At 43.9% G+C, this 19432-nt stretch overlaps 1 protein-coding gene across 2 annotated transcripts in view; it reads right to left on the bottom strand.

The window, feature by feature from the left end:
* Nucleotides 1-974: 974 nt before the first annotated feature.
* Nucleotides 975-19432, bottom strand: part of THSD4 (thrombospondin type 1 domain containing 4) — a 528195-nt gene continuing 509737 nt past the window's right edge. Inside the window, exons 16-18 of one of the 2 annotated variants that reach the window (XM_073212115.1) lie at nucleotides 14312-14491; nucleotides 10159-10303; nucleotides 975-6982 (exon numbers count right to left, since the gene is read on the bottom strand). In XM_073212115.1, coding sequence (XP_073068216.1) covers nucleotides 6840-6982; nucleotides 10159-10303; nucleotides 14312-14491 — 468 coding nt within the window. In that variant the 3' untranslated portion in view covers nucleotides 975-6839. Of the gene's footprint in view, nucleotides 6983-10158; nucleotides 10304-11272; nucleotides 11408-14311; nucleotides 14492-19432 lie in introns of those variants that run through there. The other variant, XR_012120776.1, reaches the window with a different exon arrangement.

The following is a 19432-nucleotide window of genomic DNA, read 5'->3' as shown; positions in this document are numbered from 1 at the left end:
GAGCTATTAGAATCCCAGCGCCACTGAGTGTTCTGGAGACTAAACCTCTCTGAATGTAATGCTCTCATTTCGAGAAGGGACTAACGTCCCACCTTCTTAGATGGGCCATGAAGATTTAATAAGAGTGTGTCTAAGAGCCCTCAGAACAGTGTCTGGCACGTGGAGGTAGACTTCTGATTTGTGTTGAGGATTAGCGGAATTTTGACTAATGAAAAATGTTCTGCTGATAGTTGCACAGCTCTGTGAATGTACAAACGCGGCTGAATTATATACTTTGAAATGGTTAAAACAGTGAATTTAATGTTAAGTGAATTTTACCACAATAAAACGAATAAATGGAGATTTTCCAGGCAGAAAAGGTGGATGGGAGGGGTGGGAAGCGCGTTTCAGGCATAGTAAGTTTCTGAGCGTTACTGATGAGACACTGTGCGGGACAGAGTCCGGGCCGGAGCTTGCAGACGCCCTACTAGGGACTTTCTCTAACCCAGGGTATCCTTCCGTGGGCATTCAAGGCCTATGTCATATTTCACTTTATTATGCACCAAGATAACCTAGAAGATTTTGCCAAACACTTTGCTAAACTCAAGACCAAGGTGAAGTCGGCAGGAAGGAAGCTGGAAGGAGTTTTACTCAGGTTGAGAGACCGGAGCCACCTGGAGTCAGCACAGTGGGTCCCACCTCTCTGCGTCCTGGGTGACATTTAAAGAAACACCTGTGAAAGTGTAATCCTGGGGGTGGCGCACCTACCTGCGCAGCATCTTAAGTTTCTAAAGTCCTTTGTACCTAGGCAGGCCCTCCCCACCCGCCCTCTAAGTGGCCTGGGGCCATTCACAGGGTGCCCAGAGCCGGGGTCACCAGTTGACAGGTCAGCTGGCCACGGGAGGGCTCGGTCCTTCTTCTGGGAGGGGTCTGTTTGAAACAACGCAAGGTGAAATGGGAGAGCCCTTGAGAAAGCACAAACATGTTCACAGAGCTGATCTTTTAACCAGTTTATTGTATTTTTACAATAAAAATAAATTAGTCATACACAAAAATAGTTGTCATTTTTGCTGAAGAGAAAACAGGCTGTATTTACTCATATAATTCACCGCCCACCCTCTATCTCCTTAAACAATAATTTAACACTACAAAGGTGACATGGAGTTGACAGGCATTTAACAAGGTGGTTACCCTTGGCTAACGGGTTGACAGGACCATCAGAGCCCTCATGTCAGCAGTCCCAGGGGGGCCCTGGAGGTGTGGTCAGAGCAGCAAAAGAGTCCCAACCCTTCACGTGCCATCTTCCCACCCACCCCCCCCCTGACGCCTGCAGACCCGCCTCACTCACAGCCCCGACCCGCCAGGTAACTTACTGCTGGTGGTTTCGATGGAGAAAGCAAAACGAAGGGATTAAAAACACCCTCCAACTTCCATCTCTGAATGTTTGGGGGTAGAAGGCAGATCATATGAGTGAATATAATATTTAAGATGGAAAGATGATAATCCAGAGTCATTTCAGGTACAGTGCCAGGGGTAAAGGCCCCTAACAGTCAAAAAGTAGAGTAATTTATATTTGATCTTAAAACCCAAGGAATTTGACTAGTCAATTTACTAAATTGTAACTACGGACTTAGAATAAGACATTGTATAGCAACTTTCCCAGGAAGTTGGATTACTAGGATCAAATGATCTCACACAATTGTGGATTGCATATGTAAATAAATACCTATTAGGTCCCTTTAACATTAACATATTCTAAATAATAGAACTATTTTGGTGTAGTGACTCATTGTGCTGATAGAGTTCAGAATACACATTTCCTATAAACATCTTGTATTTACAAAGAACAAAATAATAAGTTATAACAAAGTATATCCTTCTGTCAAACTGAATGGCAGGGTGGAGGGGGTTCTGGGGGTCATGGCTGGTAGCAATTAGTTTATGTAACAGAACGCTTTCCTTTCACTGGCGCAAACAAAGGGCTCAATGTCTGGTAGATGCTGAGAAAGTTGGCTGGAAGTTTCCCCTTTTCTTGTGATCACTTTTTCTTAGACGACGCAAGTCTCCCTTATTACTCAGCGAGCATGGGATGGTTCAGGGTGGAGAGATTATTTTGCCCAGCCCAGGTGCAGGAAAGCAAAGTGAGTTGAGAAAGTGAGATGGTATTTAGAAGGTCTCAGTCTAGTCGGGGCTCTGTCCCTATGAAGGGGTGTGACCCGGGCAGGGAATTAGCCCCTGGGATGTTTGGTTTCTCATCTATGAAGCAGGACCAGATGGAGCACCTCTGATCAGTTTGCTGGTGGTTCTCTGAGACTTGAGGGAGGCCACACTCAGCTCAGGGGAGGGTGGACCCGGAAATGGGAAGGGTATGTGCCGTGTACCTGCCTTCCCAGAGCGGGCAAATCACTTAACACTGCTCTACTTAGAGTCACCCAGGCCTAGACTTGGAAAGGACCTTAAGGGACAGCTGTCCCAGCCGGGTGCTTGACAACTCTCTCCAACATCCTGGCAAATGGTCAATCAGCCTCTGCTGAGACCGCTGGTGACGGGAGCGCCCTCTCCCTTCAAAATGCTCTCGTGTGTGGAGAGTTCATTCTCCAAGAGCTAGACTGCCTCCAGGTAGCTTTCACCTCCCGGCCCTACCACGGTTCTTGTAGTGTTTGCTTAAGTGTCCTCTTCTCCAGGCTAAACATTCTCATGAAGTCCTTTCCACCGTCTCTGACAGTGTGCACCCCTCATCAGGGTGGGGCATGCTCGTCTGAATGTTATATGTCACCAGTATTCTTTTTAAAGTGTGGTTTCCATAACCACAAACACTATATGGTATGACTCTTACCAATGTTTTCTTGTTTTCTCTTTATGTACCTAAATGTCTTCTTTTTGGTGGTGGTGGTGGGATTGGTTTCATCCTTTCTTGACTTACATTGAGCTTGATTAACTGAAACTCTTATATCTCCCCAACTTTGTACTTGCAGAGTTTTTTTAAATCTAAAAGTTTTTTTAAATCTAAAACTTTATGTTGTTTCCTGTTACATTTCTAAGATCAAGATTTTGTTCTAGACTCTCAGATCTTTTTGGATCCAGAACTTGTCACCCACGCTGTTCTCTTTCCAACTTAATGTCATTCACAAATTTCATCAGTAAGGCATCTTTTTTCCCACCTAAGTCATATTAAAAATGTTTTATATGGCAAGGGCCAAACGTTGGCCTCTACCTGCCAGGCTGATACAGATGCCTTCAGGTTTTGGTTATTCAGCCAGTTTTAAGGAAAATCGTGTTTCATTTTTTTACCAGTTTTATCCACATCTTCCATACTAGAAAACTGATACTCAAACTCTAAAGTGGCTGTATGAAATAAAAAAGAGACACTGGTTTGGAAATGTATTAGTAATATCTGGATTTCTCTCTCTGCCACACAACTTGGTGAAAATAAATCTAACTGATGTCTCCCATTTTTCATCCGTCTGTAAAGCCATTTTTTTTAAAAAGAAAAAAGTATTGACTGATAAACACTTTGGGGATATTAGATGATACATACTCCAAGAAATAAAGAAAAAAGAAAACTCCAAGAACCCTGGGCCAGGGAAGTAAAGCAAAGGGACAGATGGGTGAGCTCCGGTGCTCCTGCCACACTGCAGCTTCCCGAAGGTGGGGACTCGCCTTGCTCATCTGCGTCCCGTCGCCATGGACACGTGTGCTGCAGGCCCTGAGCAGGCCTTAATGAGCTGAACTACCACTACCTAGGGCCAGGTTTGCAAACTCATTTTAGGGTTGCATTTCTTACCCTATTCCTTTCCCGTGAGGAGAAATGCAAGTCACCACTAGGCCGGGAGGGATCTACTGCATTGGGTGCCTTTGCTAGGCTGCAAGGGACACACTTCCCTTTTCTGGGAGGTGAAAGGGAAAAAGCAAACGATTTCTGTTTGGAGCTTTGTTAATTTTTGTGAGGAAAACATATAACAGCTTTAATTCATCTAATTTTAGCTTTCAGATCAGGGAATGAGGCAATCCAGTGCACAGAAAAAAACCCAGAAGCAGTATTAAAATGTAAATTTCAATTCTGCATAAAGGCCAGTCAAGGGGACACAGAGAAGACTGAGAAGGGAAGGCAGATAATGGAAAGGAGAGCGTGAGATAATCAGGTGCTTAGAAGGGAGACAGAGACACATGTGGAGGGAGACAGGCACCCAAAGGTGAGCTTTTCTTAGACTCCCCCCCCAGGAACCATGTCACGGGAAATACTGTGGGACCTTATCGTCTGCATTGTGCTAAGGACAACGGCATTTCAATGTTGATATAAGAAACTAGGAAATTAGTAAAAAATTGGATTTCTAAGATGAATAAGTTGATAAAATCCCTATTGCAGTAATTCATAACCTTTCCAGAGAAGAATCAATTCCAGTAACTCAACATTTGTTGGAAGAGAAAAAAGGCCCCTTGTATTTCCCCCTGAAGACATGGAGTCGGTCCATTTGCTCCTACTCAACTCCGTAACTGGAAGGATGGCCACTCTCCTGGGAGAATCACTGTCCTTCTAAAGAGTTGATGGGTCACCTTTGGGAGCCACAGGACTGCGACGAGATGCCAGAGCCATCACTGCCCCGGCTCGGTCATGAGGATCCTGAGGTGGAAGGACCGGCCACTCACCTCTCCCGGGGGAGGGGTCCCTCAGCAGGGGAGCCCACCCCTGCATGCGCCCAGGCCTCTGCTGGGTGGCTTGGCTGGCTTCAGGGTTTTGCCTTAATTTGAGCTGCAATCAGCCTTTCTGCTTTCCCACCCACTGACCCTGCTCTGCCTTTCAGCAAGTAAAGAGCCTCTTCCAAGTAATCCTTTAAATGACTGGCTTGTTCAGCAAGATCTGAGAGCTGCTGCATAAAGGAAAGTCTCTGCTGTGACAAGGAGCAAAAGCAAGCGGTGAGAGGGACAGACAGGGTGCTGGACGGTGACCACTCAAACGATGGCTCCTTTCGTCCTTCCCCGCTCGGTGGGCATGGGCCTCTGCCTGGCTGTGCCTTGCATGTGTTACGTCGGCTCAGGAGAGACGAGGGTGCTTTCGGGAAATGGGCTGGGGTCCTCCAGGAAGAGAGGACACCCACAGAAAGGCCAAAAAGGATTTCTGAGAGCACCTAACAGAGTGTGTCAGCCTGGGCTGGTGACGCCACATCCAAAGCTGCCCGTGCTCATCAGCTGATGGGCAGAGCTCATGGGAAAGGGCTCATGGGCGGAGCTCAGTTGCTAAGAGTGCAGACTGGCTTTAAAAGGGAAACAGGCCCGTGCCCCAGTACTACAGAAGATGTGTTTTTCTGTTAGCTTATAGTTTGTTCAGCCCAATATTTTTCTTAATGGATGAAAGAAAAAAGTGTGTATATATATATCCTTCTTCTTAATTGATTTTTCAGGTAGCTTGTCTTTCAATATGCAGTCAGCGGCCTCTGGAACTACAGAGTTAGGTGGCAGGTGTCAGGGAAGACTGGCTCTGCGGCCATCACTGCAGCCCACTGTCCAGGCTGGCTGCATTAATACAGATCTTAGTGCTCACGTCTGGGAGGGGGTGATGTGGGAAACACCCAAGCCACAGAGGGAAATCCCTAATCAAACCAGAAAGACGAAGGGAGCCTCTTTTGAATATAAGCATAGGGTTTTTGCTGGGACAGGTTGGTTAGACTTTCCATGGGCAAAGTGTGGTGACCAGCCCAGGAGAGATGGCGGAGGAAGGGGCAAGAGCCCCGAGGGCAAGCTGTGTGCGCCGGAAGCCTGCTGTGGGATACGAAGGGCTCTGTGGCCAAAGGGACCCTGATATGGGATTTGGTGGGAGGCACAGGTCCCGGGGGGTGGAACTGGGGTCCAGGCAATCCTTGCTTCCCAGTGGCTCTCTGTGTCCTGGGACAGTTCTATTAAGGATGGGGTTTAACAAAACCTGCAGAGCCCAGTAACCAGGATCTGTGACTTCGTAGGGGAAGGAATAAATAGAGACAGATTTCTGAAACAACTGAGTGCAGGGAATTAAGAATTTTGACCTTTGGCTGCAAGAAAGAAATCAAAGGCCTGGGCCTTGTTTGCTGACTGGGAAACTTCCCAGTTTCTTCGTCTGAAATGAAACTGTATCCTGCGGACCCAAGACATTCGGATGGGCCTCGGGTGAGGGTTTTGGGGTCAGACTTCGGGGTCTGACTCAGCTCTGCCACCGAGTGGGTGACTTTATCTGATCAGTTACCTAAGTTGAGTCTCAAGTTTCCTTGTCAGTGAAACGGGGATATGGATTCACTGCCTCCCATCCTTGGGCGTTGTGAGCTGCTAATGTGCTAATATCTGAATACAACTGCCGAACAATAAAGCACTATACTGACGTGAGATATCTGTGTCATAAGGCAGGAAAACAGCCTCATGTCTTTGAGAATGAAAACAGGCACAGCCGGGCTGAGGTACCAGAGGGATGCAGGCATCTCAGCAAGGCCTGGGAGCCTTGTGGTGGGGCTGCACCTCCTCTGGCTCTCCAAGGGGCACTGATACTGGCAAGTCAGTAGCACCAGGGACGAGGCAGCGCCTGGTCAGGGGTCCAGCTGCTGCTGTGGAAAGTGCCCGGATGGGGTGGGCTGAAAGCTGCCTGCATTCCCCACTGCCTGGTTTACACAGCATCTTTAGCAGGTGCCGGGTCCCCAAGGAGGGGATCTTCAGTTTAGAGTGATGCTTAAAGGACAACCATGGCTCTTCTCCTGGGCACCATGTGGACACTTTACTGAAGGCAGAGGAGGTGACCGAGTTGGCTGGCAGTGCCCTGGCCAGGGAGCCCTGGGGAAGAGCAGCCAGCCAGGCACACGGCTTACAGACTCCCTGACCCTCCTGCTGCTGGGGTGCCGGGGTTATCTCCTGCCCAGGAAGCCCAGGTGCCTGTTGGCCGCGCGCGTGCAGGAGGCACAGCAGGCCGTCTGGTAGTAGTTGTAGACACAGAGTCGCGCCTGGACCACCACGTTGCAGTTGTAGTATTTGTCCTTGCAGGTTTCCTCTGCAGCAGAAGAGAACAAAACAGACTGACACAGGCGGCAGCCCGGACTCAGGGAGAGAGAAAGGGCGCTGGGCATGCTGTTAGGCCTGGTCCTGCTGTTTATTACCTTCAGGAGCTGGGAGTGTGGGGGAAGAGCTTACATTTTTTTCTTTTAAACACTATAGAATTAGGTATAGAGAATAATTCAACGAACTCTGTCCTTACTGTTCAATTTAAGAAATGAAATGACATCAATATGGATGCAATTCCCGGAGTTCACTCTGTGATCACCTCCCCCCTTCTCCTCACTGTTCCAGAGGTAATCAAGCCCCAAATTTGGTGTTTGGTATCCCCACACATTTCTTTATACTTGAGCTGCACATGAGGGGTCCAAATCACTATGTGGCAATTAAACTTCAAAAATAAATGACACCTAAGGTGTCTCTGCCTTGGCCCCTTGCTCAGTTGGCATATGGAAACTCCTGGACTCCCGTTTTTAAGAAATTTGCATTTACGAGTACTAGCGAGGCTTAGCATTTCTTCCGCCTTTCTGCTGTTTGTCCGTATCCTTCATTGTTTACACATTTGGATCATTTGTCTTTTTTTATGTGTGTGTGTGTGTGTGTGTGTGTGTGTCATTTCAAGACTTTTTAAAAGAGCAGTTTTAGGTTCACAGCAAAAGTGAGAGGAAGATACACAGGTACAGAGATTCGTTTTTGTAAAACAAAGCGAGCGATCTCTCTGCATTTTAGGGATTTAATTCTTTCTCTACCTGAAAGGCATTTATTTGATTCTAAAGAAGTGCTTTCAGGGAAGATGACTTCATATTGGCTCTTTGGGATTAAACGAAAGATTATAAAAAATGTATGTAGATTTCAAAGAATGAACAAATAAACTGACGGTAGCTTGCATTTACCCATGGGCCCACATTCTGTCTTCTTCAGCGTTAGAATCGAATGTGCACCTGAGCCTTCTCTACTTCGGAGTCTATAAAGATCCACACTGGGTTTCACAACCCGGGCTCCTGGCCTGGACATTTTCAGTACCTCTAGCTTTGATGGTAGAATTTGGAAGCATATCAAGGACTACCAAGGTTTTGCCTATATTTTTTTATTTTGTTAATCTCACACTTTCCTTTTTTCCTTTGAGTTTTATATCATCGGAAGCCAAAATGGTTTTTCTTCCCTTGAAAAGACACTGTAGATGTAGACAAAGCCAGACTGGTTAAAAAATCTGTATCACATCATATTAGTTAGGAACCTGTGACAGGTGTTTGCCAGCTGAGTGACAGCCTTTCAGAACACGTGAACTGGCTCTACCAATGGCTCCTAGAAATCATACACTCAAACCCAGGGATCTGGCAATCTGGACTCTCCCTAATTATCTTGCTTGGCCTGAGACAAGTAGACAACTTTATGTATACAACTTTTCTTTCCAATGTTGCATTATAGTGTAATCTTCTAAAAAAACTTAAGGAATAATTTGTAATCCAAATTTAAATTAAGTTGCAACTGTGTGTGGTTAATGCAAACAACGTAATGGAGGTGATGTCTGGATGAGCACACTTGTGTGCGTGAGTGAGCAATGGTGATCGTGTCACTCTATTTCTCCTGGCTGGACATTTTATTCTTATTTTGGTTGTATCACATTCCAGTATAAGATGTGTTTCAAATTTTTTCTCACAATTCTTCCTGCCCTCCTTTCCATCCTTCTAATTTGGGTCATAATGTCTGTGATGGCAGGTTTTATGTGTCATCTTGACTGGCCATGGGCAAGCCCAGATAAGACATTATTTCTGGATGTGTCTGTGAGGATGTTTCTGGCCTTTGAACTAATAGATTGAGTACGGCAGATGGCCCTCCCCAGGGTAGATGGGCCTCAGCCAATCTTTGAGGGCCTGCTAGAACTAAAGGCCGAAGAAGGAACTAAAAATAGTTGTCTTTTTTCTTGCCTTACTGTTTGAGCTGAGCTATCTTATCTCATCTTCTCCTGCCCTTGGACTGGGATTTACACCATCAACTCCCCTGGTTCTCAGGCCTTCAGCCTCAGATTGAATCACATCATCAGCTTGCCTGAGGCTCCAGCTTGCAGATGGTAGACTGGGGGGCTTCTCAGCCTCTATACTTTTTCGTGCGAGCCAATTCCTATTATAAACCTCTCTTCCTTCCTCCCTCCCTCTCTCTCTCTCTCTATCCATCCACCTATCCACCTATCCCATTGATTCTGGTCTCTAGAGAACCTTAATTAGTACAATGTCCTTAACAGGAGAAAAGTTTTAAATTTATTATGTTTTTACATTCAGCAATAAGGCCTCTGGGCTTTGAGTGTAGCTTATGAAAGTTTTCACCAACTCCAAGATAGATATTTTTCCTAGTATTTTTACAGTGTGTTTTCTATGTTAGGACCTTTAATCCATTGGGCATTTGTATTTATATATGGCATAAGGCAAGATTTAAGGTATTTTGCTTTTTTTACATGGATCCTCAACTGTCTGAATGCAATGAATGCCTCTCTTTTTCTGCTTCCTTAACATTAGGCCTTTATCATACTTAATTTCCCTGGTATAAAAGAATATGTTTCAGAATTCTGTATTATAACATTGATATATCTGTCTCTTCCTGTATCAGAACCACATAGCTTTAAACTCTAGCTTTATAATATGTTTGAATATATGATAAGGCAATATATTTGAATATATTATATGTTGACCCTCATGAACTTCCCTTTATCCTGAGTATCCCGTCCAGGAACCTGTTAGTCTCTCTATCCATTCACATTTCCTTTTATGTTCTATTGGTTTTCTTAGTTTTAATTATGATTAAAATTTTTTTCTATATGGGCTTCTACATTTCTTGTTAATTTTCTTCCCTAGACCTCTTTGCACTTGCAATTAAAAGTCAAAATCTTACTACTTTGACCTTAAGGATGGAGGAACCAAATCTCTGAATGCATTATCATTTTAACCAATTCACACTTCAGGTTGTTTTTTGATGGGTGGCTTGGATCACCATCCATGCCATGAACAGTCATCTCAAACTATGAAACTAATCATACCAAAAGTGAATTGACTTCCTGACCTCCATGACCTATGCACAAGGTCACAGAGAAACTTAGATGAGCTTCACATTTTCATACCAGAGAACTTGATGGAGTTAAGAAAGATCAATCTTTTCTCCAAGATAGGAATCCCCACTTACCAACTTCAGGGACACAGTCCTGAGGGTTACAAGATTCTTTCTCTTCCGGTTTCAACTGAGGGTCACAGAGGTTACTTAGGGTCATGTCATCTGACAGACAGCGCACTTCCCGGACCCGGAAGCCACCCTGGCAGCTCTTGGAGCACTGCGAGGGGACAAATGGAGAAAGTTAGCTTATTGGCAGCCCATTAGCTCAGCACACTGGAGAGGGAACAGAATGGACAATTTTAAGACCTCTCCAAAAGGAGACAAACTGTTAAAACAAACTCCCATGCATCACCCAGATTCAACAACCATCAACTCACAGTCCTATCTATAAACCTCATCCATGTCCGCTCCTTGCATTATTCTGAAGCAAATCTACACATCAATCACTTCTTCCATAATATTTCAGTCTGTAGCTCTAAAAGACAAGAACTCTTAAAAAATCACCACAATACTATTCCTTATTTTTAAACATGTATTCGGTGTTCCTATTTCCACTTGTCTTGTGCATCTCAATTTTTGAATATAGTTTTGTTTTGTTTTTTAAAGCAGGATCTGTAGGATCCCCTCCATTGTCCTTTTCCCCCTTTCCCCTTATTTATTTGTACTTTGCCCTGAAGAATTTCCTATCTTTAGGATTTTGCTGATTGCATCCTCATGGTACAGTTTAACATGTTCCTCTGTCCTCTGTATTTCCCGTAAACTGGAAGTTGGATCTAGAAAGAGGCCTTGACAGGTGCAGGTTTGTTTGTTTAGTGGTGAGACTACTTCATAGGGTGTGTGTGGTTGTTTATCTTTTGAGGATGTCAGCAGCCCCTGATGTGCAATGCCCAATCTATTAATACATTTGGGGTGGAAAAATCATGATAATACTCTTATCATCTCTTCTTTTATTAGCCGGGAATCTAACCAGCATCCCCCCAACTCCCTACATACATTTATTCTTTGGTTACGCAGTGGTACAGCTTGTTTAGGAAAGACAATAAATGCTCAAATAGTTTCCTGTATTGGTCAGTTTTCAGAATAATGAGTTGGTTCCCTTAACATTCTCTGATGGTGGATCCTCTAGTTAGTATTTTTCATTATTATAAACATTATAAACAGATGGTTTTAAGCATGTATGACTTACTTCCTTCACCTATGGTCATTATTATCCTAACTGATGCTCACTGGTGTCCCATCAATGGCTAGCAGGAGCTCCTAAAAGCTGGTTCTTGAGTCGTCTGGATGTGAACTCAGTTGTCTTTGATAACGTCCTTGTAGCCTAGTATGAAAAGATATTCCAGTCTTATTTGTATATATGTGATCCCAGACCTGGAATCAGCCATTTCCCTAAGAATCCCTGGTTCCTCTTAGTGGAGAGTGGCATTTTGAAATCACATTCTGGCTGATAGGTGTGCCCTTTGCCAGAACTGCTTGGTCCTTGTTTCTAGGCTCTTTCAGTGGATCAAACTGGGAAAGAAAACTTTTTAGGATCAGTTTATGAGTTCATACTGATATTTCTAATTCAAACTGAGGACACCAGGATTTTCACTTAAACCTCTTCTATCATTTTTGTATCTTATTTCTCTTAAGTTGAGAATCCTATTTCTCAAGGATACTGGGGAAAACAGAATTAAACTGTCACAGTATCATATATATTATCGTATAGTAAATTGCTCATTTACTTTATCACACATTATGTACCTGACCATTCAGAATACAATACAACATTCTCACTAAAAATACAGCCACTGCAAACAGTGTAAACACTTTCTACAGCTCTTTCTGTCCATGGGGCTGGACAGTCCAACTCCTGTTTCAAAGCCACTGGCGGTTGTGGGGGTGCCACCAACTGGATACATGTCTAGGATGACTTGTTTCATTGTATTTTTCATTTTTATGGATTGTCCTTTAAAAATTTAATTTTGTTTTATGATTATTTAAAATACTTAGTTCCCAACTCAAATTTATAAAACAAGGCATATTCAAAGAAGCCTAGCTTCCACCATTATCTTTGCTATTATAGCAACCATTTTTTCCTATTTGTTTCAGTTTATCTATTGACTTTTAAGTTTACATAAAAAGTATAAACAAAAAAAGAAAAGTTCATTTTTTGTGGTGCACCCGTCTATGAGTTTTGACAAATTCATAAGACCAAGAAGTTCCATCGCATACAACAAATCCCCTTGTGCTGTTCCTCCATAGTGAGATGTACCCCACGCCATCCTCTGGCAATCGTTAAGCTGGTCTCTGTCCCTAAAGTGTTCCCTTTTACAGAATATTACATACATGGAATCATGCAATATGTAGATTTGGGGAGTCTTCCTTTCCTTTAGCAAAATGAAAAGGAGTTTGTCCATGTCACTGTAAGTATCAGTAGTTATTCTGTTTGTTGCTAAGTACTCTTGGAGTAACACTTTGGATGTACCACAGTTTATCCATTAACCTGGAGGAGATCTGGTTGGTTCCAACCCAGTGTTTCTGGAGGCGGTTGCCTCCTTTGACTCGGCCTAGTGAACTTGGCCCTTTCTAGACCCTCCAAACCAAAGGGCAAAAGAAAATAGTGATCCATTGTTGCATTCTTAAGGGCCCTGACCAACATAAAACGATTGGATTCCGTTTCCCAAAAGTTGGCGATACACCTTCCAAACTCAACACCTCCTTTGTTCCTATTTGCCCCTGAGATTTGCCCAAGTGGCTGTTAACTCTGGAGCAGACATTCACTGTTTGGAAACAAAATTCTCAGCTTTTATACATCTATTTAATAAGCAAACCCCTTTTTATCACTTCTGAGTGATTCTGAGAAAGGCTCTGGCCTCTACTGTAGGTTCCCCACAGCCTCTGCTTGAAGATCCTCAGTGACAAAAGCAGAGCAAACCTCACCTGCTCCCCATGTGTCTGAGGGGTGCTGAGTGGTGCCTGTGACGATGCCCTGAGGGAGGTTTCTGTTTTAGGAAGTTTCTTGAAAATAAGCGCCTCTGCTTGAAAAAATTTTTTATCACTATTTCCATCTTTTCCCAGTTCATTCCTTAATTACCTATTTCTATATTAACTCTCTCTTCATTTACACTCTTGTCTCCTTTCTTACAAAAAGGATTTGAGGGGGCTTAAGAAATACTTAGAGGGTTCCCGAATGAAAAGTAAAATAAAATAAGTGAGGAAACTGAGGCAAAAAAGAAGATAAAAGCAGGAAAAAGAAAGAGAAGCCAGGGAATATTAGCACACAAAATTCACTTTGCAAGGTCTGCTTAAACTCTCTCTTAGAGATGGGCAACAATTTTGGCTGTGAGTTTCCTAGCAGCCAATTCAAAGAGAAAAAGAAGCTCAGTCCTGTGATCCATAATATTTACAGGATTAAAGAAAAGTACACACACACACACAGGTACTGAGGCCTGACAGAAATTCCTCTGATGAGTTTTATAACGAGGTGTGGGGAAATTGGGGTTCCTATGGCCAGGTTCCTCACTGAACTTAAACCACCTGATGATGTAACTGGCCTGTTCTAGGATACCGCTTCCACACCTTTAGGTAAAAAGGTATTATTGCCCTACATAGAGCTCGGCCCAGTGCTCTGGGCGGAGGCAGAGACACTAGTGCTCGACCTACCACCAGGAGAACAAGCCTGGTAGTAAACCGTTTCACCCCAAAGAACGTTTTGCTGTCAATTTCTTTGGTCACATTGAATCCACAGCAAACTTGTCCGGGGCTGAAACCCATTAGGAAGACCCGAGGTCACTGCATGACGTAGTGTTCTCAGGAGGACCCTCGAGTCCTCGCAGCCACGGATCCTTTGCAGCAGTGTTTCTCTAAATGTGGTTCAAGGACACCCGGATCCAACCCACCTACAGAGCTTGTTCAAAATGCAAATGCCTTAGCCAGGGCACGCCCAGGATCTGTCTTTTCAAACAAGATCCCAGCTGATTCTTAATCACACTGAATCTTGAGAGTTGTTGCTTTACAGCCTCTATTGTTTAGAGATCAAGGTCGTCCCAGCCTTGGGCTCCTCCACCAAGCAGGTTGAGTCCAGGTGCGCTCCCACAGTGACCAACTAGAGTGGACCACTGTAGGGAATCTACTTAAGGGCCCAGCCCAGTGCCTGACACTTAATAGGTGGTCCAGGTTGCCTATGAGCAGAGTGCAGAAGAATACTGTCCTAACAGTCTCCACCAAGGGCACTGTGACTTACCATGCTCCATTCTGTGTTAAACCATTTGGCCCCACAAGGCTTGAGGTGGCAGGATTGCTGGCTGGGGGGTCTCTCCAGGGAAGAGCATTCATAGGGGTCCAGCACTTCAAAGGTGTCTGTGTTTTTCCTAACACAAATCACCTCCCTCTGTTGGGTCCCACTCCCACACTCAATGGAACACTGGAGAAAGAGGCAGAGAAAGATGGGTGTCACATGATGGAAAGGGAATGAAAACTATTGTCCACCAAGAGATGTTGATGAGTTTTTCTATTATTAACTCAGTGAGGAATTGCCCACACAGGCACCCATAAAATGTTTCTGGAAGAGAAGTTGCACATGGATTCCAATTTTCCTAACAGTCCCATGTCTGGGATGGAGAGTGGGTGCTCTGACTTATCCCAGCTCGAGGGTGCTGGTCACTGAGACATGGTGCCCTCTGTACTGGGAGTGAAACAGCTTCTCTCAGACTCCCCCATGGGACACACTAGCCAGTCCATCTGGCTGTTTCTGTCTGGTACACTGACAGCTCTCACTGAGAAACAATGAACTACCATTCTGGTTTATCTGCTGGGCCTTAGGGGTGGATACTGAGAATGAATCCAGAGCTTGCAAACCTATGGATGAAGGGCTGAATTAAAACTCTTTGGGACGTATAAAGCTGAGAAGAAGATTCCAGACTTGGGACAAGGTTCCCTGTGGCCAACCCTTCCTTCCCAACAGAGTAGCCAGCAGGAGGCCTTTGACCATGAAGTCCAGTCCCCTCACATCCTAACTTGGTGTGGAAGCCTGTGGGGGTTGTGTCCACAAAGAGGACAGTCAATTATACATGTTGGCATGTTTTGTTAGTTTTTGGAAATAGATGCATGTGACTGCTCATAAATTATTCTATGTAGTATCTACCTTTAAAAATGTTTTTTCTTCATGTTTTGTCTACTCACTATTTTTTAATTAAAAAATTTAAAGCTGGAATCTATATACTTTAGAAATTTTAAGCAATCACCACTTTTATGAAAAGCCTGTAACAATCTCATCATTTGAAACTCCTTATATTAGCTTTGCTGTCAGTGTGCAGGAAAACATCAAATAAAAACAGGGGGAAAACCCCCCAAAAATCTACAAGAAAAAAACAAAACTAACAGACTATGGGTTAGTTGCACAGGGGGCATAACACGCCTCGCCACCACAATTTCTGCTTCATGCCTTCTTTTTTTCTGCCCTCTTCACGGATGTCCAGAAGACTACAAGACTTCCGAGTGTGTTTTTCCGATTTCCTTCCATATTAGTTCATTACTGACATGGGGCATATTCAGGTTTCGCCCTTTTTGTTCAAGGGCTGCAGACAACGGAAGCGTAGTTGGCGGGAGAGGAGCAACGGGCTGCTAGGCAAGGGTCTGGCCTCCTTGCAGCAGGAGGCAGCGTGCGCGCCAGGGGCCCAGGCGGTGGCAGGAGACACAGAAACTTGTCTAGACTAAGGAACGCTGTGTCTTTGGCCAGGACATTGCACTTCCCCAGGTCTCTACTGCCGCACCTGCCTCAAGGTGGGGGGTTTGGAAACCTGATCTGAAAGGGCCTTGACCGCTCTGAGGGTCTTGCTCCATCATGAGTGCTTGGCAGACTAGCGGACTGAAAAACACTGACCAAAACTGCAAACCACTGCAGTTATTTTATGCTGTTTTTGGAAAGTCCTTGAAGAGATTAGGTAATTAAGGGAGAGGGTAAGCAGACGTCCCAGCCTTCCGCTACCCTAAATCTCAAGGCCTCCTTCCTGGGAGCATTTGTCAGAAGGTAAAGTGAAGACATTTTCAGATATTCAAGGGCTCACAAAACTTCCCATTTATGAATTCTACTTGGAAGATGTACTAGGTAATAATAGTCTCTAACAAAACGAGAAAGAATCAGGACGAAGACACAGGATGCAAAGCAGAAACTGGCAAAGATGCCAGTAAAAGCTATTGTTCACAATGGACGCGGGGATTCTTTCTGGGACAATGAAAATGTTCTGGTGTCAGCGGTGATGGCTGCACAGCCTTGTGAATGTGCTAAAAACCACTGAACTGTATACTTTAAAAGGGCGAATTTTATGGTATGTGAATTACATCTGAATTAAAAAAACCTTTGGAGGGGGAGAAAGCTATTTTTAAACCTAAACCTGTATTTTCTGTAAAATTAATTAATATAAATATGGAGCTAAATCCAGATGATCTCAACATCTTTTTGGAGGCGTTGTAGATTGATAGAGTGGAAGTAAATAGAAAATGGATTTAAGGCTTTTGTTTTCTTGTAGGGGAAGATGTGGTTACTGGTAACTTGACACTGATACATGTGGAAACTCTGCTAAAAATTTGAGTTTTATCACTAGATGAATACAAATAGGATCTATAACTTCCAAAATGTTAAAGGGGAAAAAAATGGAATTTAGGAAATTTGACCAATTCAACCATGTGGAAAGGGAAGAGTGAACAAGGCAAGAAGGCACAGCTCTAGAAAACTGGAAAACACAAAACAAGATGGCAGGGAAAAGTCCAGACATACAAGTGATGATAAGCAATGCGAACACTTAAAATTTAACTCTTAAAAAAATAGAGATTAGCAGATTGGGTAAAAATAAAGACAAAAATAGTCTTGCATAAAAAAGGTGTATCTTAAAACTATGTAAAAAGTTGACGAAGATACACCAAGTGAAAATTAACAATGAGAAACCAGAAAGAGTAATGCAAATACCAGTAAAACATAGCTCATGGAGAAAAGCGTGGAAGACGACAAATGGTATTTAATAGAGATGAACGCTTCTGCCGAGACGTGACAGCCACTGCGCGTGTTTCCGACCACAAGATTCCTGCCCAGGGATTCCTGCAGCTGTGCCGGGGTGCATCACGGGCCCAACGCCAGATGGGGCGGCGATGCGGGCTTGGGTGCCAGTGAGAATCAATGCGACCCAGGCGCGCGGGCAGACAGGAGGGTTGCGCTCAACAGCTAGAGGCTGCAAAAGACCCACCCCCACCCCAGACCTAAGACGATCTGAGGGTGATGTAAACCCAGAACTGACGGGGAAGAAAGGAAACATCGGGCAGGAATAAGAGACTTGCTGGAATGCCTTTGAGGAGTTGGGCAACTTGACCCCCAGAGCAGAAAAAGCCTGTTTGAGCTCAGCAGGTCCCATTCTCAGGCTGGCTGTCTCCTCAAGCCTCAATCTAGCCACTGCTGGCACCTGTTCTCACAACTTCCCAGGGAGTCTTTTCTCTTAAATCCACATAAAAAGTCCCAGGGAAGGACTCCGTTTGGCTCAGCTTGGGTCACATGTCCTGGACCAATCACTGTGACCGGGCTGGTGGCGGGCTTAAGACGCCAACTCTTATTTAAACCATGTGGCTGGAAGGAACATTTATTTTTATATTCTGAAGTCAGTTAATGTTTAAGACTTACTGTCAATAAATAAGCACACTCTATTTCATTTTCTTTGGGGATATCAAATTCCCAGAGCAGGGACGTGCCAGCAGTCTCTGCCATCCTCATAAATCCAGTACTAAAACCGTGACACATTCTATCATGTCCTGACCCTTTCGGATGACAGAGCAATAATTTCCGTATTCCTAATCTCATCAGAAATAAAAGCTGCCTTCGCCAGCACTCACACCACTCTCAACTCTCTGGGGAGGTCTAGAGTCAACAGGAGCCCCACAGCAAAGAAGACCCTGAATCCCGCTCCCCTCTCCTCTTCTGAAGACGGTAGACATGCGAGTTAAACTGCACTGTGTGAAGCTGGCATGGTGTGACATGACCATTTCACACAGGGCTCTTCCCGTTGCCTCTGTTTCTGTGGACACTTGGTGTGACCGGCGTCCCACACATAGTCCATTTCGGATCTTTGGGGTTTAGGTCCTAGGTGTTCTGCTACCAATAATGAGATAGAAAAAGCTGGGCAGTAAAAATAATAAACATGGAGAAAAGAGAACTAATATGAGTTGCTTCTCACATTCCATTCCATGGGCAACCTTAGACAGCATCTCATGAGAACCCCATCACAACCTAGAAAGTCAGTGTTATTATCTTCACATCTGGATGAGGAAACAGGCTCAGAGAGGTTAAAGCCTGTCCCAAATCAGGGAACTAAGGAGACGCCGAAGCTGGGACCAGTTACCAAAGACGCCTGACTCTGATGCCACGTGGATAGTGTTGGGAGCTCTTGAATTCTCCTTCCTCTGAATTTTCTATGTTTTACAGTTTGTATTGTAAAAACATCAATGGAAATTTCAGAAGAAAACATTTCCCCATGTTGTTTATATAAAAAATTGCTCCTTGAAGTGGCTGAGATGGAGTTCATGTATTTTCATATTGTTTTTCACTTTCCATTGTTTCATACCTATTTTCCACATCTCCCTAATTATCTTACTGTTACATAGTATTTTGCTGAGTTATGATTCACCATAATGACCCTAATGGCCCTGCTGTCATGAACATCTCTGTTGAAAAAGGCTTTTTTCTTCTCTTCATTATTTCCTTAAAATGAATCCCCGGGAGAGGGGAGACTGGGTTAAGGCAAATCAACATTTTTATGGTTCTTGACTTTTATTGTCAAACTGCTTTCCAAAGGGGTTGTATCAATTTACAAGAATAGGGCAGTCCCTTTTTTCAGGGTCTCTTTTTAAAGCTACTTAAAAGAAATATAATTCTATATGGAGCTAGAGGTCCAGATAATGTGTAAATCATGGTCATCAGCCAGAAAGGCCTTGGAGAGCCAGCCAGCCCTGGGAGCTAATGCTAGTGGCCCAAGGACTCAGAATACTGATAGAAATCATAACAGGGCAAAAAGAGGGAATCATCTGTTCCACATTTTTCTTAGAGGGCTCATGTTCCATTTTGGAACACTAAGGAAAAAATTAGTTGATCTATTATTTTATTAAAGTATTCAGTATTATCTGTTCTTTATTATGAACAACCCCACCTTTTTTTATTTCTGCTTCTATTTCCCCCCAGCTTTGTTGAGGTATAATTGACAAATGAAATGGAAATGTATTTAAAACATACACATGATGATCTGATATACAATGTATGTTACATAGTAATACAGTGAAATACATAGTGAACAATACAATGAAATACAAGCAAATTTCAGTTCTCCAA

This window comes from Manis javanica, chromosome 8 (assembly GCF_040802235.1).
Source record: "Manis javanica isolate MJ-LG chromosome 8, MJ_LKY, whole genome shotgun sequence".
Taxonomy (NCBI): domain Eukaryota; kingdom Metazoa; phylum Chordata; class Mammalia; order Pholidota; family Manidae; genus Manis; species Manis javanica.
Note: the sequence above shows the minus strand (reverse complement) of the source record. Positions and strands in the feature narration are given on the sequence as shown.